The sequence below is a fragment of the Medicago sativa genome, chromosome 2 (assembly GCF_051527215.1).
Source record: "Medicago sativa cultivar Bolivia chromosome 2, Bolivia_mono, whole genome shotgun sequence".
In the NCBI taxonomy this organism is placed as follows: domain Eukaryota; kingdom Viridiplantae; phylum Streptophyta; class Magnoliopsida; order Fabales; family Fabaceae; genus Medicago; species Medicago sativa.
Genome location: NC_140750.1, coordinates 34,018,133 through 34,044,801, shown reverse-complemented (window position 1 = coordinate 34,044,801; position 26,669 = coordinate 34,018,133). Strand labels below are relative to the sequence as shown.

Genomic DNA, 26,669 nt, shown 5'->3' with positions numbered 1-26,669 from the left:
CTCACTTCATGAATCATTATGGATGTACAAGAACTAGTGTAAACAAATTCAGAACAACAACAACCAACAATTCATCCTACTAAGTGAGGTCGGCTACATAAATTCAGAAGAACATTTTATAGGATCACCTAGTTTATTTTACATATGATTTGTTCGAACGTTTTGAAGGAAATGAAATTAATAAAAGTTTAAGGAAAGAAATCAATTTGGTTTATCTTACCCCATCTACCAATTAAATCGAACAACATACTAAAAAATCTTCCCAACTCTACTGAACTGTGTTCCTTGTTCAATAATCTTTCTCTCGTTCCACCTTTTCTCTATGTTGTAGTACGTATGGTGTTTCGATTATAAATAATGTACATTTCATAGATCAAACCAATAACGAATTTCTAAGAGGAAATGAATTTCCCATTAGGAGAATCATCCTCTAGCTAATTAACTTGAACAATTTCATCTTCAAGGTTGTATTAAACATAAAAAAAACAAGAATTCATTCATTTCAGACATTGTCAAACTATTAACAATCAAACCAAAGGTATCATAAATAAAATAATGACAAGGAATTAAACAATGTAAATGAACTATAAGATAAAAACTAACCAAGTAAATCATAAGAACATACTTTCAACAAGTTGAAACCAAACTTTCGATATAATCCATTGCAATAGGCCCATAAATGTCATAATTGATTTTTCTTCGCTCTACTTTATCGTCCTTCCTATTATAGCGAACTATGTGTCCTTGATCACTTAACAATAGGAATGTACCACCATTCTCATAAAGGTATAATGGGAACAAATGATGATCTACCTGCCCTCCTATAGTTTGGCAACTAAATTTAAGGAACTTAGTCCAACTCACTTCAACTCTAAATTCTGTCATTTGCCATATAACAAAATCATTTCCTTTGGAATAATGACAAAAACAAAGACAATGCATCAAAATAGAAACTATTGAAATAACATGTGGCACTTCATTGAACCCCCGAGGGGGAAGCAACTGTACGTGAACGTCTCAGTCCCCAAATCAAGGGAAATGATCACAAATTGCTCAATAGTAAGAATAAGATCCTTCCATTCATTATTACCAACGTTATTGTTAAGAATGACCAACCAATTGAGACTATTGCACAAATAAGAAGTCCGAGATATGCGATGCACCTTCCATTGTGTGTGACCCTGTAGGTTCTTATTTCACATATATTTGCTTCTTGTTGATTCATTGGTTGTGATCGTTCAAGCAAATTTCAAATAGTCAATTTCATTAAAATCCATTTTTATCAAATCTCCGGAAAATCTTTTAAAAAGCTATTCACCCCCCCACCAGGGACGGACCTTGGGGAGTGCAAGAAGCGCTACCGCACCGAGCCTCTAAAAATTATGGGCCTAAAAAAAATTATAATACCCATCCCCATTGAAAGAATCACAACAATTATTTCTTTTTCGCATAACCCATTCGTTTTCCCCGTTCCTACGACGTAGGAGTGACGTTCCAAACGACACCGTTAGGTAAATTTCACCTTTCTTTCACTTAATTTTATTTTGTTTTGTTCCGTGTTTAAAAGTTCTTCTGATTCTGATTTTTTAATGAAGCTTAACTATACAAAAAGAATTGCGATTTGATTTTACTGGAGCTTATTTTAAAAATAGAACCGAGCCTCCTATTTTATACGAACGGCCCTGCCCCCCACCCCCCCAGCTTGGTAACTATCTAGCCATATATATGAACATATATATGTTCAGACCTTGTTAAATTTTAATCTATAGTCCTGCACACTTGAACATTTGTTAGCATATCCATTTGTTCCTCAATACTTTTTTATCATCAAAACTTTATAGCCATTGTTCAAAAACAATTTTGTTTCAAAAATATTTTATTTATAGAACCACTTGTTTGCTCTGCACGTTAAGCAATCATTATTGGACTTATGTAATCCCAATAACCCATTCGCTACATTTTGTTGACTAATTAGCTTCATATTCTAATTGCAACTGCAAGTTGTAAGTCTCAGTTATATCTCTCATTTAACTATTCTTTTGTGTGTGACCCTGTAGGTTCTTGTCACGTTAACAATAATATTAAATATTATATTTGATATTATAAACAGTGAGCGGTATCTAGCAACACATCATTGCTACCCAAGTGACAAGAATGTCAAGTTATCTAATAAAACCTTTTCATGATAAATATCTTGTGTATAATTACTCTTTTTCCATTATGTCTATATTGAACACAAGGCTTAACGTTTCACCCTTGTCCAGTTCAATATTGAGCCCTTGACATTTCTCTTGTTATGTAAGAGGGGCAAATTTCATCTAGGTCTTTCATGTTCCTCAGCATGACTTTATAGTCATCCTGTTACGGACTAGGTTTGTATGACAACAAAGTACTCGAATCCTACATCTAGGGTACATAGTGGTGTCAGGTCGAAGAGTGGAATACACCACTTATCACTACGAGAATAACTTATGACATTTTCAGAATTTTCTATATAATATTCTCATGGCGGGTCAATCCAATATAAATATTACTCATAATAATTATATCTCTGTGAAGACTCGATAACTCTTTATCCATGATATGTGCGATGTGATCATCACTCTATCCACATAATAGTCTCTATGTTTTAATGATATCCCACTTCACATTAAAGCTTGAATACAGATGCTTTAAGAATAATTTCCTTATTTTTAATGGGATCTCACGATTAAGTTATACTTAATGTTCCATTAAACATACTGACTATTATAGGGACTTTATTATTTTGAAACATTACAAAATCAATAAAGAAATACCAAATATAAATATCATGATACAAAGTCAAATCCAATCAATATAGATTGACTATTTAAGCTTACTCCAACAAACACAATGAATTCTCATGCCACCAATTACATCCACGAGAGACTCCACTTCAATACCTCATGCACAACATTCAACCACTTCTGGTAATACCAGGAAGAAACACTATGCAAAATAACCTTTTTATGCTAACTAGCATTCATCATGTAATAAACCAAAAACCAAAGGAACAACATGGCAATTATGGAAAATTCCAAAACGACAATTCAACATCAATGAACCAAAATGATATACTCCATAAAACGTTCATAGACCAAACTACCATTCATCAAGCACATATAAATCCCACACCATAGCCGCAATAGAACCAAAATCCTGCATAATTAGAATAAATTAGCCCCCACCCACATGCTATAACAAAAGACAGAAGAAAAAAAAACAAGTAACAACAATATATAATATTATAACACGTTCGGTCTCTGTGTTTACTTGGAGGCTCCTTCGTCAACGACTTCCAACTCGAGATAACCTTCTTCGTAGGGGGATTATTCATCAGGATGGCACTTCTTGCATTGGGGGGTGCGGCTGTTCTGAGACTGCAGCTCATCTCATTCTTCAATGTGACGTCTTCGGTTCAGTGTGGCACTATATTTATTGGTGGGTAGGCATTTCTTTTATTGCTCCAGCTACAATAGGCGACTACTTTCAGCAATTTGGTCAGTTGGCAGGTTTGTCGAGGTCTACTCATTCTTTTCTGACATTAATCTGGCATGCTTGTGTTTGGGTTATATGGAAGGATAGAAATAACAGGATTTTTCAGCAAAAGCTATTGACTTCGGATCGTTTAGCAAAAAGGGTCAAGATTATGTCTTTTAATTGGCTTAAGGCAAATATGCCCAGCTTTGCCTTCAGTTATAATGACTGGGGACAACATCTTTTATTATGCATGGGTGTGCTGGTGTAGTTTTTTGTCTATGTTCTTCTGTTATTCGTTTTATCTTTTGAAGTAAGACTGTACTAAACTCTGTTTATGTTGGGTGTTCTCTTTTGCACATCTTGTGCGAGATGAATCACCTTTGGTAATTTAATATATTCCATTTTGGCTTGTTCAAAAAAAATGTTATAACACGTTCGATATTTCAATTTAAATCACAAGCATGCTTAAAAATTTGTCTTTCTAAAATTGTAAGAGGGTAACCCCTGTTGTGCTTGAATTTTTGGTTGTCTTAATAAACAAAGAAGAGTGTAAGAAAGCTTCACAAATGAAAAGATAAGATAAATGTAAGTCTTAAGTCATCATCTTACTCAAGGGTAAAAAAATTGATGTTATTCCCCTAGATTTTGTAAATCGTGAACAAAAGTGTGAAATCATAGACTTGCATTAACAAAACACTAAATTGGAGAGAGATTAAAACAAGTGAAAATGTTGATGAAAAAATAGAAGGCAAAACATTATCCAAATCAACACACATTCATTTACTTCAAAACTCTAAACCTTTGTAGTTCTAAACCATATAAGTCACCTGAAGATTAATGATAATGAGGAAAAAAATCATTTTAAGATTAACATAGTGTTACGACTTAAGCCCATGAGGAGAGTCCAACCAAGGTGGAAGAATGTAATGGTTTAAGTAACCACGTTGATCTATTCGACGTGGGACTCCAAACATTACCACGACCTTTAAAAGTCGACGTCCACGACGGCTTTCACCCTATCGACACTAACCTGATGGCAGCGGCGGAGCTAGAAATTTTTAGATGTGGGGGCAATATTCGGCACATATATAATATCAAAAATATAATAATTTTTTAAAAACAATATAAGCATATTTTTACCTCTAAAAATATATAACATGTTTATAAAATAAAATAATATAATATATTTTTTCCCCTTGATCAAAAAAAATAAAATAATATAATATAAGCCTGGTAAATTTTTATTTCTCGAGTATCATCTCTATCAATAATATAGTATTTATCAATCAATCAATAATATCACCTCTACAACAACAACAAAAAATCAATAGTACCTATACCATTATATAATTGGAACTTAAATTTTTTTTTGAGGGAATAATTGGAACTTAAATGTTAAGTATTAACTAATTAACTATATATCCTTTCCCTAAAAAAAAACTATATATCCTTAAACAAAACTAAATAACTACATATCACCATCTTTCAAAAGAAAAAAAAACTAAAAAAAAAAAAAAAAAACTAATCTACTACTATATACTAGTACTATAATAACATAAGAAAATCATACTTTAGCAAACTTTAATAATTATTTTCGATTAAATTCATGATCTTCTTAATTTTATGACCCTAATCGTCGTATATTAGTTTTTAATATATTAATTATTAATATAATAAAATCGTAGTCCAGCAAATTTTCATAATTATCATTTTTTAAACTCGTGATTTTCTTAATTTTATGCGCTTAATGGTCATTTTGCAAAATATAAAAATAATTTATTCATTTAAAAAAAATTGTGTTTATCACTTCTAAACCTAACTAATTTCCCTGTATTTAAAAAAAAATGTATATTAACGCTGCGATTATTTTTTATATTTTTTTTGTAATGTTATGTGACCTGTGTGGAAGCACGGGTCTTCAACCATACCTTCTACATTTCTAGTGAATCACCCCTCGCGCCCATCACTCTTTGGGCTTGGTGCGTGAATCAGTAGGTGACCCCTGAATTCGATAAGATACTTACAAAAACGACTTGTAAGGTGAGGATTGCCTCCTCTTTATATATTCTTCTCAAGAGTCTTATCTATCCGATTTAGGACTTTGGGTTTTTCCCAAAATTATCCTCTCAAAAGTAGATAACGGCATGAGGTTGACACTTGTTCCCAAGTCCCATAAGGAGGCTTCGCCTACTTAAACATCACCTACAAACACCAGAACATTGAAACAATTGGGATCTTCCAACCTTTAGGAAGTTACCAGTCAAAAACCACACGGTAATTCTTTGATCTTCATCAAATGGTCAATTGATGGTTTGACCTTCATTATCAATGAGATTTAAGGAGTTTAACAAAACAAGGGTTTTGTGCTAGCATTTTTTTGACTGGAAATTTCAACCGAGATTTTCCAAAATCTTCAATAGATGTTGGAAATCTTTGTCTTCCTCTAGTGTTGTGTCATTTTCCTATTCTAGCGTCTCGTTTCCTTTCATTGACTTCTCTTTTTGTATTGGTCTCTCTTCTTCCTTATAATCAATCTCTATTGTCATGATTGGGTATTCTTTATCTTTGCTCTCCACTTCACTTGGATCCTCCTCTTCACTCTCCTCAGATCCCTTTATGTGTTGTTTGTGTCTTTGGAAAAAAACTTTGTCACGATCTTGCTGTAATTGGGGATCTGTTCTATCATTTCTACAAAAGGAAAAGTAGCTTAATTCTATTTTTTCCATGAGCCTCGTGAGTCTTTCTTGTTGTCGTTCCGCTTTTCCTTTCTTACCCCTTTAGAAGGATTGAACTAATGTTGAAGATTCTTGATTTTGGACCCTATTTCTACGAGCTTAGCTTCAGCTTCTTTTTCTTATTCCTCTTTTGTAGGCTCACTTTTCTTGACTACCTTTACCATTTTTCATATTTTACACATGGGTTTGTCAAGTGTACTACTTGAGAATCCGGTTTGCGGAAGATTAAAGAGTTGTGTCACAATCCGAACTATTTTTGTTTCTAGATTCTTGATGGAGGCCTCGTTGTTCCTCTGGGATTTGCAGTGATTTTTTATATAAAGATTCAATGTGGAATTGAGTTGTCTTCATGTATTGAGTTAGAACGTCTTCCCGATTCTTCTTGGGTTGTTGTTGTGTGGCTGCTTCCGGTGGTTGGAAGTTGTCGTTTCCTCTTCATAAAAAGTTTTGATGATTTGCCCATCTAAGATTGTAGGTGTTGGAATATGTATTTCTCTGCTGATGTTGGGAGGAGTGCAACGTTTCATCAGCTTGCTCGAATAAATCACACACAACAATGTTAGAGGACAATTGTGCCACTCCCATTGCTTGTAACTTATTGGATATTATTTCAAGTTGAATGGTCAAAAGTTTATTGCTAGCTAGTAGGGCCTCATGCGTATCCAAATCTATCATATATTTTTCTTTTGGACAACTCTCTAATCGCTTTGGTAGTGGTATTCATTCAGGTCAATGAGCTCATTCACCTTTCCAACCACTTCGGTAGTGATATTCATTCAGGGACATGTTGTCGATGCAAGTTTTGGTTGATTGTGCGAGGAAGCTCGATTTGATTTAGATAATTGACGCCGACTAAGATTCTTCAAATTTCCTCTCTCTTTGTTGGACTAAAACAAGTTTTCTACCAATATAGGCCTAAGTACTATAAATGATAGTTATAGTCATGAGACTTTGACACTTCTATAGAATGATTTTGTATTTTGTTCCTTGAGCGAAGGATATGATAATACTAGCTTTCTCAAAAGATGACTTATAACTTAACTATCTTTAAGGATCCATGATAAATTAAAGATTTATTAAGCAAAATTCATTTCTTACCGTTACACTTAAAGCAAGATCGTCAATCTTATACTATAACCTAAAAATCAAGTCAATAATCTAGGGTCGTCACAACCATGGTTGAAAAGCATTATAATGCACGAAATATATATGAAAATTAAATATACACATATCATAATTGAATAAAGAAATTGCATTAATTGATTCCAATAAAGAATATAGAATCGTATTAAATGATTCCAACAAATAAATAAAGGTTCATCTTAGAATCATAATCTTAAGATGTTTAGTTACTCATGGTAACTAAATACCTAATCAAAGAAAAATAAAGCATACTCTAGAACAAGTGAGAGAGAAAGACTCCTATTTGATGCTTCCGATACTTGCCCTTGCCTTGAACCACCATGTTTCTAAATGAAATTTATGCGTACAAGGAACTCTTTATGTAGACATATTTCCAACTAGGTAGGCATTAGAATTTTGGGTTTCTTCTTTCAATCTGCAGGGAAAAATTCAGCACAAAGTCAATTTCTCCCTCACTGAAGCACTTTTGCGCATTGGAATTCCCCTTTGGCGCATTAGACAACTTTCGGCGGGAATTTTCCAATTTTTAAAGTGTTCTTCTTCCTTTAAATGTCTTGGGACTTGGGATAAAATTTCCCCAGCTTGTATTGTATTCAAAACATTCTTACATTATTTATCAATAAAAAGACTGTAAACATATATGGAGTTGTCTGGTTAAGGAAGAAGCTTAATTACAACGACCTAAATCAAAACTATGCAAAATGTCCCTCAAACCATGAACAACTTATCTAAAACTCCTATAAATTATACTGAAATGCTTATTAAAATGACTCAAAAACATAGCTGAAACATCATATAATGAGTTGTCATCAACTACATGAATTACTTGGAATAAGTAATTTTTCATGGGAGCTTATTTAGGGAAACATTAATTAAAGCTCCTAAGTGATCTAACCGTTTTCAGTTAGTCAATAGTCGCAAGGTAGTCAGTCAATAGACTAACTCTCTTTGTAACTGTCATAGAAATCAATTACAGAAATTTAGTAAAAATATTCTCAACATTGCATAGCTTTATAGATTCTCTCCAAGATTGCAAAACTGTCAATTTTAGAAATGCTGAGTCCTATTCTCAACATTACTCTTGCTCATTTCTTCTTTATTTTCCTGATGGCAGAGGATAGCCGCCCTACAAAATTATCGCTCACAATAGCATACATACATTTGAGACTCACAGTTTCAATACAGAAGAGAGGCTTAAATCATGTATGGTTTGCAAGGTATAAAACAAATGTTCTATGAAGTGATAGTTTTATTCATTGAAAGAAAATACATGCTTTAAATAGAATATATCAAACATTACCTAAAAATCTAAAAATAAATCATCATTGTCATCAACAGGACTTAGTATTCTACTAAGACGGAATTGCTGGTAAAAGTAAAAGAATAATTGAAGACCAATATTGGATCTAATTTCTAATTGTTGGAAGACTGTATTTACTAGACTAGTACTGACAAAAATAATATTAGATCTCATATATGTAAGTAAGATATAAGTATCTAAATTGAAAGAAAAGTTAACGCGATATAAATATGGACCCTATGGAACTGCTGTTTGTTGAAAATGTTAAGTCAACCGGTGTCGTTTACCGCATATTTCTTCATGAACCTCTAAATATCAATCTCTTTATGTTAGCATATCATATGAATTGAAGTAACTTCTTTTACTAATAAATATAAAACTTTAAATGTTTAGGGGAAAATGCACATACTCCTCTAGCTATGGCTAGAAATTATAATCCCATACCAGTTAAACCTCCTCTAGCTATATGTGAAACATCAGAGAGTTACTTTTCAAGTTTGCCGACAAAACTTGCCAAATCACTAAAAGTGTGTATAGATACATGATGGAGACAAAAATGACGTTTTGTGCCACTTTAAAGTTGACAATTGCACTGTAAATGACTCAATGTGCACAGTATACAAAGAAACCAATTAAAACAGAAAAAGAAAAAATAACACTTCCATTTAAACAAGCAGAGTAAACAGGAGTAGAGTTATAAAACAAAGCAATTATTAAACAATGAGTTGTTTCAAATGTTTCCGAAGAAAATAAAAGAAACACATCAAGATGGCTGTAAATGTCTTGTACAAAATGAGTATCATAACTAATATGTGTGCCACCACTCTTCTTGCCACCACTCTACCATGTACCATCAATAATATGTGTGCTTGAAGCAAGAGATGTACATCTATAAATCAAAAATGACTCTGTCAGATACCAAAATGAAACTACAAACACAAAATGCTTTCAAGCAAATGAAATAAGTACTTGTTTGATTAAATTAAATAACTAGGTTTATCTTACCCCATCTACCTATAGAACTATGTATTAATATATTTGTCCCATTCTATAAACAAAAGATAATTATTTAACAATACAGTTAGACAAGGTATTAAACAATGTACATGAATCAACATAAGAATTATATCTTGAAAGGAACTTACTTTAACAAGTTGAAACCAAGCTTTCGACATAATGCTTGGCATCGAACCAATTTGTGAATTCGTTAATTCTAGGTAGCTTTACTAATTTATTCTCTCTCCGATTATAACAAATTAAGTCTTCTAGGATTGCCAATATTAGTGTATCGTCATTCTCAAGAGCATGTAATGGTAACAAATTACAATCTACAGAGCAAAGACGGGTGCAATGCTGATGTTGATAACTAAATTTAAACAATTGAATCCAAGAATCTTCAATTCCAAATTCCCTCATTTGCCATATAACAAAATCATTTCCCTTGGAATAATGTGTAAAACAAAGACAGTTCATCAATATGGAAACAGTTGGCATAACCTTTGGGACTTCATTAAGACCCTGAGGGAAGCGCAACTGCGTGTATGTTTCCATTCCCAAATCAAGTGAGATAATCACAAATTGATCAACAGTTATAATAAGATCTTTCCATAGGGGATAAACGTTAACATAGGTCTCATGATTGCGAAGGGCAAACCAATTAATACTATTACTCAAATGCACACCGCAATTATAAGGATTATGAGTACAGTGATAAGGATCTACAGGAAAATTTTGAATATTTCTCCAAATATTTTCGCCCAAAGTGAAAAGTTTTACCTCGTTGGGACGAAAGGCTACCACCTTATATTTATTGGTTAAATTATCATAACCATATGAGAATTTGAATTTGAGTTCCTTGTCTGAAATACGAAAGTAACCTAGTTTATCAGACAATGACCTTGTGGCTGGGTTCCAGAAACGGAGAGATAAATGTCGATACTCATAGTCAGAAGAATAACGGAACATGCAGATCAATCCATTGCAGGAACCAACACTCATGTAAAATTCGTCTACGGCCAATAGGTATTTAGTATTATGATTGGAATTGGTTATCTCACGTAAACAACGCATGGGTATTGGAGTTAGTGCTGCATATATGGTAATATTTGATACTTTTGTCGAAAATAATGAGAGGTATGGGTTTCTTGAAGATTTGATGAGGTGCATTTTGACGAAGAAGGGATCGGATATGAGCGAGTTCCATGATTTGCTCACACACTTGAGTTGCATGAGAGAATTCACTGGAAGGAAGGATAGGACTTCGGCGACGAGTTCATCGGGGAGGATTGCTGGAGATGGCGCATTGCGTTTACGGCGGAGCCGTGACTTAGAAGGAGGAATACGCATCGGAGCTGTGTTGCGTTATGACTAAGCCAATGTAGTGCAGCCGAGGAGTTGATTAGTTGAAACCCTTACGGCAACAAACCAATTGAAAACACAATATTTTTTTTTTTTAGGGTAAACTTTATTGGTTGAAACTTCTTTTTGATTATATAGGGTACAAACAAAATAAACACGACTTGTATAGCAAGATTTCCTTTCCGTAAAAAAAAAAAAAAGTTTCCCTTTCATTATACTTTTTTTTTTTTGTCAAGTTCCCTTTTTCTTCATATTTTGCGCTAATGTTTATGAACGATTTTTTTTTTATGAAATTTTGATTTAAAGTAAAAATACAAATGTTTCTTTCTTTCAAATCATAACATATCAAACTAATCATGATTATATATTTCAATTAAATCAACAATATAAAAAGAATATAATCTAAATTCTTATTTTTTAATGACACCAACAATAATCTTTATTATAGAAAAAATTGTTCTTTAAGGGTATAATTAGGATAATAAAAAAGTAAGTATAGATACACTCATCTAATTTGTTACACTTTTTAAAAGATAAAGGAAAAAACTGGACAATTATGTTTGTTACACTTTTATTTTAATATTTTAATTTATTCTTATCTTTTGTCAAAAAATTTATTCTTATGTATTTGTTACATGTGTTATTTGTATTGAAAATTGAAGGTATTTTTGGGAAAAGAAAAAGTCAACCCAAAAGAGCCGAGAGTGGTTGTTTTCTTTATATATCTATTTGTTACATGTGTTATTTGTATTGAAAATTGAAGGTATTTTTGGGAAAAGAAAAAGTCAACCCAAAAGAGCCGAGAGTGGTTGTTTTCTTTATATATAGTATAGATATATATTTGATCTGGCATGGAGATGCATTATTATATGCAAGAGCCGGCGTTCGAACCCCTGTCACCCCAATTAGAGACCTTGAAAAAGGTGAATTCTAGTCACTAGACTACCTGACAAAAAAATAATATATATATATATATATATATATATTTGATTTAATGTGTTTTCTTACCTTTCTACTTATATACCTTTCTAAAATAGAGTTGTCAGATGGACGATTCAACATAGTCCGACCAAAGAGATCTGATTGCATAAATAGAACAAACCGACCCGGCCCATTTATTGCATCATCTAATCTGATTGCATAAATAGAACAAACCGACCCGGCCCATTTATTGCATCATCTATTAATGAGTCTGGCCTCGATTTATGTGGGCTCTGGGCCAGGCCGGCCCGATCTATTCCATTTTTTTTATTTATACTCGCGTTTTATGCCACTTTGATATATTAGTTTCCCGCAATTACATATTTGTTGTCATATGATTGGATGTACATAGAAGCGTAAATAATTTTTACATTAATATTAAATATTAATTAAACTCTATATTTATTCCTTCAATTTAATCTAATTAATAATTGGGTTAAATAAGTGAACGGTCTCTTTAAATATACCAACATTTGATTTTAGTCCCCATAAAATATTTCTTAGGCATTTCGTCCCTCTAAAATTTTCCATCCGTAAAATTAGTTCCTACTTTTTAGTCAACTCATGTCCAACCTTCATATTTTTTTAATGAAATTTTCCAAAAACGGATAGAGTATTAAGACAATCTCTCCTAAAAAAGTTATAATTTTTTAACAAAACATGAATTAAATATCAATTTTTATGTTTTTGGTGCTAAAAAATTCATATTAAATTCATGTTTTTTTATCTCATTTTTATTTCATTGAATGCTAAGTCTTATCTATTCTTATATCAAGAAAAGGAAAGAGTAGAAGATTGTCTTACTGCCAAGAAACTGTGGGATACATTGCAAACACATCATGAAGGAAATAAATAATCAAGTCAAAGATGTAATATCCCGCCTGTCAGTATCGGAATATTACCAGTCGATCGTGTCAGAGGATTAATATCATGGAAAGTAAGTTAATGGAAATATTTATTATGTTATGCCAGCTTATTACGGATAAAGTATCAGTGTCGTATTAAACACGTTTAAGGCAAGGGCAAAATTGTAATTTCACAGAAAAGGATATTTATATGTTTTTGGATGGAAAATATCTCATTTCCCTTATCCTTTCTCTCTCTATGTTGGCAAAGAATTCTCTTCCTTCTCTCTTCTCTTCTCTCACGCCCTTTCTCTCTTTCTTTCTCCAATCCTTCTCTAATTCTCCTTCCATGGCAAGCATATTTTCTTGTTCCTTCATGATCCTCTAACTTATGGAAGCTTAGTCTCCTTTGATTCTTCATTGATTCTTCTCATGAAGAGATTCAAATCTAGGGTTTGGTCTTGATCAAGAAGATAAGGCTTTAGATTATTGTTTTGGGAGCTTATGTTAAACATGCTTCATGGGGTTGGTGAATCAAGCAAGAAACAACTACGGGCTTGGATGGAAGTTGGGTTTATTTTGGAATCAAGAGTTAGGGTTTGGAAGATGGTGAGTGAAGATGATGTTCAAGCTTAAACTTGTGCATGAAGTGGTTTCTTTATAGGCAAGAACCAAAGAGAAAGAAGTAATATGAAGAATGGAATGTCATGAGCCAAGAATGCAAGAGAATCAAGCAAGGGTTTTGATTGCTTAAGCTTAGGGCTTGAAGGATTATCAAGTTTATGTTAAGATGAGTTCCATAGATAGTTTTCCTACCCTATGGGATCATGTTTATGTTTTGTAAGATTAATATGAAAACTATGAAAATTCTAGGGTTTAGTTATGAGATTAGTTGCCCCTTTTCTTGCCATGCTTACTAAACATGTTATTACTTGCCATATGAGTGTTTTACAAGTATTCTATGATAAAATATGTTCCAAAATACTTAGAGACACTTGGTTTGAGGTTTTTGGGTCAAAAATACCATTTTACAAGTTCTGTCACAACTCGCCACAGCGAGCAGAAAGCAACAGAACATGTGATCTGCTCGCCTTCTACTCGCCACCCCAGTAAAGTTGCTTGCCATAGCGAGCAAACTGTGTGGTCACACATGGTTTGCACGCTTCAGGCAGGTTTTGGCATGTTCGAGCGGGCTTCTTTGTACAATCTTTTATATATGTAAACCCCTCAAACCAAGGTCCTATACGATGATCTTTTAAAAGAGTTTTCTCAAGAATGAAGCAAGTATTTAATATGTTTAGTAATGCTTGGTACAAGAGAGAATGACATGATACGATACGAATTGGGGTAGCAAGTTATTTATTAAGCAAGGGAAAAACTAGAGCCTCGACATAGTCATCGAGAACTAGCATGTTAAGCAAGAATCCCTAGAAGGATAAGTCGCGAAGTGTAATCTCTTCGCACATGATCTAGAACGATATAGCAAGCATGATTAACCGTGGATTGACTAGTTAATCTTTCCACCATGATTAAGTATGTACATGAACAAGTATGAGTTTACCACTAATCGGATCAATTAAGGTTCCGAGATAAACAAACAAGCATGAATAAGTTTAACTTTCACGAACGACAAGACCATGACTAATGTAAAGTAGGTGGCATGTCTCTTGCTATCCACGCCAGGGAGATACAAGGGGTTCTAATGATGGGAATGGTTCAAGCCGCAAGGGACCCACATGTCACTGAATAATCAAGATGTCGGTGCTCATGTCTCTTGTTATCCACGTTAGGGGGATACGAGAGGTTCTCGATCCAAGGGGAACGATTCAAGCCGTAAGGGACCCGCACAACACCGAGGGAGTCCGATGTACCCTTGCAAGGTTTCATCGGTCATGTATGGGATTGTTCTCGGGGTTACTCCACCCGGGGCTCTCCGTAAAATGAATCAAGATAACAACTGTTTGTTCAACGCTAACATAATGAATAAACTTATGCACGACCATGTATGTTATGATTATGATCATGAATGAATCCATGTATGATTATGAAAAGAACAAGAGCACGGGAAGCTATTAGACAAGTACAAGATATGCATAGAACATGTAAAGAATGTAATACTGATGATGATCTTAGGTTTCCCCTAATCGTCCAGTTTAGAATCGTGCCATGAATATGTTATGTTTAGGCCTCGATGCATAGAGCGTATTCTTGGCAATGCGGTTTTAGATTTCACCTTGACCGCCATGACACGTATAGGAAGTGAAGCCTATAACAAGTAAGATGAACCTATGACGGGTCTAGCATGCACTACTGTCTAGGAATACATGACCACACGTATAATCAACCGCCAGGTTGTATTGTAGACACGTGGTGACCGTAGGTTTCCCCTGAGGTTACCTATAGCCTAGGATTTAGGGGAACTCACTGAGACATTATGTCTCATCCCAATCCTTATTTGTTTCAGATAAACAGGTTGGATGGCAAACTAGTAGCCGAATGGATGTTTTAATAAGTGATTGTTCGTACTTGCAGCAGGATGTTATGGATTTCAAGGACGTATTTATTATACCTTAGAAAAGATGAGTTGAATTATTATTGTGCGAACGCATGTTGTTGTATAAAAATATTCATTCAAAGTTTTATTGTTGTAAATTTTTAATGTATCCAGTACTAAACTAATACACATGCTAGACTTTCTAGATACGTCTAGTATGGGTGTTACAAAAGAAGCATGAATTAACATGGAAGTAAGAAAGTTTGAGGTCTTATCAATGGAATAAGGTGAAACTATATATATGGGCAATGTTATTTGAACAACCCTTTCTTGTGACAACTTGTTGGACAACCAAATTACACAAAGATATTTAGGTAGTGACACAAAAATCAAAGCAATAGAGAGAGAAAGTAGAAGGACAATGTGAGTATGAGAGAAAAAGTTGTCAAAAAATGGTTGTTCAAATATCATTTCTCATTGATGTTATGTATTAACGATTCACAACGACCGTAAATGGTTTGAGATCACTTGGGAAGACTTACTCAACACATGACAAAATAAAAAAAAAAATTCTCATAAGTCTTCCTAGATCTTGGAGACCTATGATAGCTGCCATTACTCAATCCAAGAATTTCAAAACCATGAAATCTTACTTGAAGAAGATAAACTAACTAGAAAAGGTAAAATGATTACCTTCAAAGCTTATTAGAGTTATCAAAAAACAAATGCTGATTCTAAACTCATGGAGAATCCTGAAGATCAATAACTCTATGAAGAACAAGCTGAAGATGAGCCATTACTTATCTTAAAGAAAATCTAGAGAATGCCAAAAAGGAATGATCCCTTCAAAAAAAGATAAATCCAAAGATGAAACTGACAAGAGTCAAGTAAGATGATATGGATGCAACAAGCTAGGGCATCACCAGAGTGAATGTCCTCTAGACCATAGTAACATAATTCGTTCAAAAGGCAAAGAACCACGTACCAATTCGCGAGTATCAAATTCGGGTACTTCAGCGTATTGGGTACGCATGAATTCACGTGGAATTCACAGAAACAAAAGAACCATGAGTACCGGTAAAAACGAACACCGTGAGAGTTAGTGGGAGAATCGTGAGTTGAGGACCGAGTGAGAAGAACAGGAACAAAGAGTGGAGAGTGAGAAACTTGGTAGAAGAAATTAGGTATGGTATAGTGGTAGCGGTTGTTTCATGTTTGAGCAGATGAAGAAGATGATAAAATTAGGGTTATTGTGGGAATTGGGCTTTTCTCTTGTTGGACCATTTTTTTATATTGGACTTTGCTGCATTTGGCCCAAAGAATTGTGAATTGCTAACTCTGCAGAAAATAATAATATAAATATGACCTAGTGATTTCTTTAAGAAGTAAACTCTTTTCTTTTTTAACTAAACTACTTTTTTTAGAAAATCTATAAATATATTTTTTGTAATTAAAAATTCTAGTAAAAAAATACTTTTCTTATTTTTTTTATAGCTCACTATATTTATTTAGGTATTATTAGTACTACGAACCGAAGCGTACCGAAGTTGTATACCCCTATACGTACCGAATTCTTCTTCTGTCGCGTACTGCGAACCCGTACCCGTACCGCGTACCGGAGCGAACAGCGAATTATGTGACTATGCTCTAGACAAGTAGAAGAAGCCTGCCTTCAAGAAGAAGTATATGATACCTACATGAGATGATCATTAGGTATCAGAACATTATCAAAATGAAGAAGACAAGATGTCACTCAATGTTGATTCTGATGAGAAGAAAACTCTATCGGTGAGCTATCTGAATCGTTGTCCTTTTCATGAAAAACTTGAGATTGATTTTGATAATCTCATAAACACTGAAAGATTCTTAACCAACAAGTGTTTCTCTTTGCAAAATGAGATTGATAATTTAAATCAAGCAAAAAAAAAAAAAAGACTTCAAACTTTGAATGATATATTTCAAAAAAAACTGTTCAAAGTTTAAAAGACTCTTTTTTCAACTTGACTAAGAATCAGAAAGAACTTTCATATTCTAGATTCACACAAGTTCTTTTCTTAAAACATAGGGGTGAATGGTTTAAAACGTTTCAAAACTTTTGCAAAAGAGTTCATAATGAAAAAGACATGAGAATTATCTTTAAAGAGTGATCATGGAGGAAAGTTTAAAAATGAATCCTTCAAGACAGTTTTTAATGAGAATGACATTTCTCATAATTTTTCTTGTCCAAGAAAAGAAAAAATAGATCTTTGTAAATATCGCTAGAACACTTCTAAATGAAGGCAATGTTGAAAAATACTCTTGAGCTGAGGCCATCGACACTTCTTGCTATATTCAGAACAGAGTTTAAATAAGAAAGATTTTGAACAAATCCTCATACGAACTTTGGAATAACAAAAAAACTAAATATTTCTTATTTCCATATTTTAGGGTGTTATTGTTATATCCTTAATCATAAGGTCAACATGGAAAAATTTGACTTTAAGTCGGACAAGATAATCTTTCATGGATGCTCTACCACCTCAAAGGCATGTAGAGTATACAACATGAAAACTTTGAACATGGAAGAAAGTATGCAGGTCAAGTTTGATGAATTTAAAGAACCTGAGAAGGATAGAAAAGATCAATAAGATGAGATATTTGGCACACAAGTAATCTCAAAGAAGGCCGATGATGAGAACACTGCATCAACATCTCAGCACCCTCCAAGGGGTTGGAGACTTGGGGAGAACTCTACGGGAGAGTCGGTGAAAGGTGTAAAAATGTGTAACTTGTCTTGAAATGGCGGGTAACCACCTTTATATAGGGATGCCCACCTATAACCGTCTCCGTGAAAGCCGACGAGAGGAGTGGGAATTCGTTGGAGATCTCATCAACAGTTCTGATCGACGGAGCCGTGCTTCTATGCGATGAAACGCAAAGGAAGCCTTCCTTAGTCCTCCAACAGACGAGAATTATGGGTTATTAAGCGATTGGGTGTTGGGCCGATGATATGAGTTGAGGCCTGCCTGAATGGTTCAAATGTCAGTTTATCATCCTTGATTAACACAACAGATGGAAAATTTGGAAATAATATTTCATCACTTGCTTGCTTGTGCTGCAATTTTATCTCCAAGTTGTGTCACCAACAAGATACCAGCAATGAATGATTCATCCTGCAAATTTGAATTAAAAACTGGCAGCTCCTAAAACTAAAGCACTTATGCTACAAAATCAACAATTAGACAAACTTAAAAGAGCTGACGTTTCAGCATAAAAATTTGAGCCCTAAACCAACATCTTAAATTTTTAGTGGTGATTAAGCAGGTTAACATGTTTAAATTCTAAAGCAAAACACGTTTAGTTATCGTTGAAAGTAAAATCAATATTGATTATACGAAAAACAATGTCCACCGAAGATACTAATCACATTTTTCCGAGTGAGACTCTACTGTAATCTTATGTAAATTTATACCTGAGTTAGGTGATGTGGTGCTCTATACATGAGCAACTACTGAATAATTTATTGGATTTTTGTGATCACCACAAATGTATTTTTCAAAAAAAAAAAAAAATTAAGTGGAAAATTTTATTTATTAAAGTTCCATTAAAGACTATTTTCCGTCTGTCTCTGATTCAAACTTGAGGTTACAGGACTAAACTCTTACGACCGAGCTACCACTCAAGTCTCCAACCCCAGAATGATAGCTGGAGTAAAAATATATGCTGCCAAATGCATACACCTTTGGGGGGGACTATAACAGTATTTCATTAGTAAGAATCAAGTTTCAACAAATAAATTCATGATTAATTAAACCATAGCCGTATGAATAAAACCGCAAGCACCAGACCAGCAATGCCGCCAATTAGAAGTAGCAAAAACTGCAGTCGATATATAAAACATAAATTTCACAATATGATCCCTCATTTCCAAGAGAACCATGCCATTTATCAGTCCTTGCAATCATTTGAGGATCATATTGCTGCACAAAAAAACTTTTTAATTTGAAATATATCTAATTTTCATTACATAAAGAACTTAGTGATTCTGCTTTATAAAAGAATTTAGTGATCAAACTTATTCTCAACAAGGAAAATTCCTTGATCCATCCTCTTTGTGGTCTACCAAAGTGAATAACTTGGATCGAGCAGCATCATTGTTGGTTTTTCATCAGAGCTGTCAGCTGAACCATGTTCCCTCTTCGTACTTTCCAGCAAAACAGAAGAATGTCATGTAGTCTTTTCAGATCCCATTTTTTTTCAGATACACTTTTGTAAAGCAGCAACACAACAACCACCAAACCTTATTCCACTAAGTGTGTTCGGAAGAACAAAATAGGTTATTATAATACACAGATATTCCTATTATATGCAAACGGTCCTGCAAAATATGCACTTAAATTACTTATATAGAGTTAGTGACACTGTTATAAAACAAAACAACTATCAAGCAGCGAGTTGCTTCAAATGTTATCTAAAAAGGACAATAGAAAACCTAGAAGTAACACATCAAGAAGAACATAAATGTTTGTGCTATAAATGAAGATACTGCAGCTCCATAGACTCTGTCGTCCTTTCTTCCAATCATTCCACCATGGACCATCAATATCAATAACGCTTGTACTTGAAGCTGGGTTGTAAACCTATCATTTGGAAAAGACTCTATTAGACAGCATAGTGAAACTACAACGCACAAAAATAGAACAAAAACATAAGAAAAAATGAATGCATAACTCTCAAAAGTGGAGTCATTTCCATATGGAAGAAAGAAAGAAACCATAGGTGACCTAAGGGTTGTGTTTAAAAATTAGATTCTACGGCAATATCAAAAGAACATCCAAGAACTGGTGTAGAAATAAAGTAATTCTCACTTCATGAATCATTATGGATGTACAAGAACTAGTGTAACAAATTCAGAACAACAACAACCAAATATTCATCCTAAGTGAGGTCGGCTACATAAATTCAGAAGAACATTTTATAGGATCACCTAGTTTATTTTACATATGATTTGTTCAAACGTTTTGAAGGAAATCAAATTAATAAAAGTTTAAGGAAAGAAATCAATTTGGTTTATCTTACCCCATCTACCAATTAAATCGAACAACATACTAAAAAATCTTCCCAACTCTACTGAACTGTGTTCCTTGTTCAATAATCTTTCTCTCGTTCCACCTTTTCTCTATGTTGTAGTACTTATGGTGTTTCGATTATAAATAATGTACATTTCATAGGTCAGTTTTTTTAAAACGTTTTATAGATCAAACCAATAACGAATTTCTAAGAGGGAATGAATTTCCCATTAGGAGAATCATCCTCTAGCTAATTAACTTGAACAATTTCATCTTCAAGGTTGTATTAAACATAAAAAAAACAAGAATTCATTCATTTCAGACATTGTCAAACTATTAACAATCAAACCAAAGGTATCATAAATAAAATAATGACAAGGAATTAAACAATGTAAATGAACTATAAGATAAAAACTAACCAAGTAAATCATAAGAACATACTTTCAACAAGTTGAAACCAAACTTTCGATATAATCCATTGCAATAGGCCCATAAATGTCATAATTGATTTTTCTTCGCTCTACTTTATCGTCCTTCCTATTATAGTGAACTATGTGTCCTTGATCACTTAACAATAGGAATGTACCACCATTCTCATAAAGGTATAATGGGAACAAATGATGATCTACCCGCCCTCCTATAGTTTGGCAACTAAATTTAAGGAACTTAGTCCAACTCACTTCAACTCTAAATTCTGTCATTTGCCATATAACAAAATCATTTCCGTTGGAATAATGACAAAAACAAAGACAATGCATCAAAGTAGAAACTATTGAAATAACATGTGGCACTTCATTGAACCCCCGAGGGGGAAGCAACTGTACGTGAACGTCTCAGTCCCCAAATCAAGGGAAATGATAACAAATTGCTCAATAGTAAGAATAAGATCCTTCCATTCATTATTACCAACGTTATTGTTAAGAATGACCAACCAATTGAGACTATTGCACAAATAAGAAGTCCGAGATATGCGATGCACCTTCCATTGTGTCTGAGAGATTGTTGGATTGCTATGAGAGAAGCAATTTCAGAAAGAATAGTCAAAGAACTACGATATGTAATAACTGGTAAATTAGTAAATTAGAATTCACTGAGAAATCACAATATTATTGATGAAATTCCCACAGATCAAAGTGTTCCCGTAAGTGAGAATACATAATTTGATGCTATAGTCATTTGAGAGCTTTTTCCTAATCAACAAGATTCAACATTCAGTTATTATAATGCACTTAAATTACTTATGTAGAGTTGGACACTTTTGCTTGCTTTACACAAACAAGAATATAATGATCAAGCAGTGTGTTGCTTCAAATGTTATCTATAAATGAAGAAATTGAAGCTCGACTGACCCTTTCACCCTTTCTTCCAATCATTCCATCATGTAGACCTACAATGCGCAAAAATAGACCAAAAACACAAGAAAAAATAAATGAATAAAGACAGAAATAGTTTCGACCATGATGCCTTGAATACAGTCATATACATGTACCAAGGGTTGTGTTTAAAACATAGATTCTATGGCAATATCGGAAGAACAACAACATCCAAGAACTCGTGTAGAAATAAAGTAATTCTCACTTCATGAATCATTATGGATGTACTAGAACAGTTGTGAACAAATTCAGAAGAAAATTTAATTATAGATAATGTACTTTTCATGCTTCGGGTTTTTTAAAATGTTTGTAGACCAACCCGGTAACGAATTATGGATGTACTAGAACAGTTGTGAATTTCCCATTTGGAGAATCATCCTCTAGCTAATTACCTTGAACAATTTCATCTTCATAGTTATAATAAATATAAGAAAAATAAAAGTTTATTCATTTCAGAGATTGTCAAACTGTTAACAGTAGCCAACAGAATATCATTCAACAATACAAACAAACCAATGCTATCATAAATAAAATAATCAGACAAGGAATTAATCTACATAAATGAACCAACATAAAAATTTGAAGTAAATCGTATGAAGAACTTACTTTCAACAAGCCGAAACCAGACTTTCAATATAATCCTTGGCAACAAGCCAATATATGCCACGGGCAAGATCACTTCGCTCTACTCTATTATCTTTCTTATTATAGCAAACTGCGTGTCCTTGATCACTCACTAATATCAATGTCTTACGATTCTCAGAAAGGTATAATGGAAATAAATGACGATCTTCAAAATACCTAGAACCAATATGTATATTTTGATAACTAAATTTAAGGAACATAGTCCAAGACTCTTCAACTCTAAATTTTTTCATCTGCCATATAACAAAATCATTTTCCTTGGAATAATGACAAAAACAAAGGCAATCTGCCAATACGCAAACAATTGGCATAATAGGTGGTATTTCATCAAAATCCTGAGGTACGAGGAACTCTGTGCATTTCTCTGTCCCCAAATCAAGCGAGATAATGCCAAATTGTTCAATCGTATCATTAAGATCTTTCCAATCCGAGTAAAGATAAACGATGTTATTGCAAAGGGTAAACCAATTAAGACTGTTACAAAAATAGACGCCACCATTATGATCCAAACCAGTCTGAGCGGAACGAGTGCAACGAAAAGGAGTCCAAGGGAAACTTTTAATACTCTTCCAAACATGATCACCTAAACTAAACACTTTCGCAATACCGGGACTATAGGCCACCACCTTATATTTTCCGGATGTGTTATCATAACCAAACGAAAATTTCAAATAGAGATATTTACCACTAAGCTCAACATAAGAATAGCCGAGTCTTTTCGATACTGACCTCGTGGCCGGGTTCCAGAAACGAAGGCAAGAGCTTTGATACTTACCGTCGATACGATCACTGAGCATGCATATCAATCCATTGCATGAACCAACAAATCCGTTACATCCCCGGTCCACGAATTGGTAGTGATCAGGATGATCAATAAACCGATTCTCGAGTAAACTACGTATGGGGAAAGGATTGAGTGTGAAATACCCGTCATTGGACGAACACAGTGTGATGTGTGGGTTTTGTGACGATTTCTTGAGGTGCATTTGGACGAAGATGGGATCGGAGATGAGTGAGTTCCATGATTTGCTAACACATTTGAGTTTCGTAAGAGATTTCACGTCTAGGAAGCATAGGATTTCGGCGATGAGGTCGTCGGGGAGAATAGGTGGAACGATAGTCACAGGAACCATGACGTTATTATAAACCCTAATAACACGAAGCTGAAGATTCTGTTACGTGTTACGGCCGCAAACATTTACATGTATGAAAAACAAAATTTATACAACTACGGTAAATATTAGGTCGGATATATAGACATGACGCAAGTGGGCCTTGGAAAGCTTAAACCTTGTCGGGTCAAAAAATTAAAGTTCAATTTTTCAAAGCATGTCTTCTTTTTGAAAGTTTGATATATAATTCAGGGAGAATGCTAACCATGCAGTGGTTCAAAGTTAGCTTGTAGTTTAGGGGTGCGCAGGGAACCCTATACAAGAGGCTAGCGTGCAATGGCTTCCTCTGATGGCTTCAAAAAGCGGAGCTTGCTGTCTACTAAATGAGCCTTCACTGCCCGCCCGGCCCCTATCTTTTTTCTTCAGTCAAGTGAAGTCAAATCAATGAAGTGAACAGCCCAACCTCTTTGTTTGAAGCTTTGCTTCCCCGAAATTCCAAAAGTTCAAAACAAGTAAGTTTTTATGAAAAAGTTGTGTAATAATTACTTTATCAAAATAACATTTTACATTTTCAAGACAAAATTTTTATTTGTAGTTTCTTTAACCATTGCCCTAAGGCCACTGGCTAGCAAGACCCATAATTTATTAACTAAAAAAACTAAGATGAATTTCGAACTTTGTATTGTCAACTTTTAGAGGTGCTTGCATTTAAACCAATTCAAAATAAACAGTCTAAAATCCCAAAAATCACACAAAATTGAAACTTTATTGGATGTGTTTGGATGTGATTGATAACAATGCTCGGATTGGATTGCATTATGGATACACTTTTCAAAACTAAATCAAAGAACCACATGCATAAATATTAATACTTATTTATATTTTTATTATTATAGTATATTGTATTAATCTATTATTTGTTGGTTTTTTATTTTTTTAATAATATTTTTTTGTAAAATTTAATCTACTTTTTACTAATGTTTTAAAATTTGGACCAGTAGTCGACCCGGTCAAGGTATTGGGTCACTAGGTCAGTGGTCGGACCGCTTGACTATTGACCCAGTCTTTATAAAACTAGTCATGACATAAATTTCATAATATAAAAGTTAATGAAACTTCTTCTATGAAAAAATTAATAAAAATTCAAACATTTAAATAATTACCGAATATATATCAAAATCATATCCACATTAACAAGAAAAACTAAATGGAAAATATATTTTATAATTATCAAATAAATATGTGATATATTATTTTTTTAGGAACATGAGAGTTTTTTTTTTAATGAGAGATATTTATATCATATATTACTAAACATGTATATATATATATATATATATATATATATAAACATGAACTGTATATATTTAACTGAAACGCTTATTTCTCATGAGTATATATATATATATATATATATATATATATATATATATATATATATATATATATATATATATATACTCGTGAGAAATAAACTTTTCAGTTAAATAAATATAGTTAAGATTGAAATTTTTTTCCTGAGAAAAGTTAAGATGGAAATTAAACAAGCAAGTTCACATAGTCAAGTGGTAAGTGTTAACAATATTGTGCTGCATGTACCCAGTTCAACTCCCACTAGCCACACTTTGATAATTTTTTATAAAATAATCATTTAGAATCTGGTCCGGTTCGCGGATGGGTCATAACAGTTCACCGGTTCGCCCACCCGGCCTGCACGGGTCACACCGGGTTTCCTGAGTTGCTTGCATATCCGGTCTGATTAGCTGACCAACCCGTCCACCCCTCCGGTTCCCGGTTCGACCGATCAGACCGGCCGGGTCGGTCCAAGTTTTAAAACACTGCTTTTTTACTTTCACATGTGTTTCAAACATAATCGATTATTTTGATTCCTAATTGTTAATTTTGAGTATATTATATGTCATATTTTGCATCAAACCTATGATTTGTCTTCGCAATATTATTTTAATAAAATTGTTTTCACAAAATTGTAATTTGATATCCAAAAACTGATCCAAACTAAACCACATAAATTTGGATCATATCGTTTTTTAGAAGTCATTCCAAATTGAACCGCATGTATTTTTATTTTTGGATCAAATGACTTTTTGCCTCATAACCGATCCAAACTGCATTGCGACACTCATATAAAAAAATTAGAAATTTTTTTCGTTGATAACTATAAAAGTAATGAAAATATATTTTTCACTGATACATAAAAACACAAGACATATATTTATAAATAATAAACATAAAAATAAAAAATAGAAAACACATTTGTCATTGTGTCATAAAATAAAGTATTTTTAGAGATTAGCAAACAGTATCATGTCGCCCGTGCATGGTACAGATTAACACATTGGTTTTGTATACCGGGTTTTTAAACACTTTTGGGTTAGAATGTGTGAAAGTCAATACTCAGGGTGCTATAACAGTCAACCTTTATCAATGGATTTAATTGTTTTAAATGTATTAAAATATTTTTTGTCTTTTTCATTTGTCATTCAAAATCTTGACTTTTTCTCTCCTGTTAATTATCAAGACTCTGAAACAACAGTCAACAACTATCATTGAATTTAATTGTCTTAAATGCATTAAATTGTTTTTGTATGTCTCATTTATCATTCAAAAATGAATTTAATTGCCCTTGTTTATAATACTCCATTTGTTTCAAAATGAACGTCAATGCATCAATAGAAGAAACTAGTATAGTGACCCGTGCCAAGCACGGGAAATAAAAAACTTTTTTGATCAAATGTATAGATTTTATATTATGTTATATTAAAGTTATAAGTGTGGTTATAATTTAAATTTGATATGGAAAAAATATCATCTTAATTTTTTATATATTTTGAAATATCTAAACATTGCACGTATTTGGATTTATACTTATACTAATTATTTGTAGTATAAGAGGTACTAATTGTTAAACTTAGCATATGTAATATTTTTGCAAAAATACGTCAACGTACAGTATATTATTATTTGTTGACATAATGTATTTTATTAATCATAAAAACTAAAAAATTTGTATTTTTTTATATAATAGTCAGTGTCAGATGTATGCACCTAGTCTGTGAATGCAAACATTAAATTTTTTACGGGTGTGTATAAGTATAGTTTGGGCTACAGAAACG

The 26,669-nt window shown here is 33.3% G+C and overlaps 2 protein-coding genes across 2 annotated transcripts; both read right to left on the bottom strand.

Annotated features, from left to right (window-relative positions):
• Positions 1–9,368: 9,368 nt before the first annotated feature.
• LOC146946438 (F-box/kelch-repeat protein At3g23880-like) lies at positions 9,369–11,187 on the bottom strand. Its single transcript, XM_085748899.1, has 2 exons — positions 10,456–11,187; positions 9,369–9,568 (listed from the first exon to the last, which is right to left on the bottom strand). The coding sequence occupies exons 1-2, from the start codon at positions 11,023–11,025 to the stop codon at positions 9,533–9,535; spliced, it is 606 nt and encodes a 201-aa protein (XP_085605025.1). The 5' UTR covers positions 11,026–11,187; the 3' UTR covers positions 9,369–9,532.
• Positions 11,188–22,386: 11,199 nt separating this feature from the next.
• Positions 22,387–23,556, bottom strand: LOC146946437 (F-box/kelch-repeat protein At3g23880-like). The gene has a single exon (XM_085748216.1). It carries the CDS (start codon positions 23,554–23,556, stop codon positions 22,387–22,389), a length of 1,170 nt encoding a protein of 389 aa, XP_085604342.1.
• Positions 23,557–26,669: the final 3,113 nt, after the last annotated feature.

Excerpts from the sequence above, each read along its gene's own strand:
- LOC146946437 (XM_085748216.1), bottom strand. The coding sequence starts at position 23,556 with ATGGTTCCTGTGACTATCGTTCCACCTATTCTCCCCGACGACCTCATC.
- LOC146946438 (XM_085748899.1), bottom strand. The coding sequence starts at position 11,025 with ATGCGTATTCCTCCTTCTAAGTCACGGCTCCGCCGTAAACGCAATGCG. Across the intron at positions 9,569-10,455 it reads TAGCCTTTCGTCCCAACGAG|ATGTACATCTCTTGCTTCAA; the intron begins GTAAAACTTTTC and ends TTTGATTTATAG.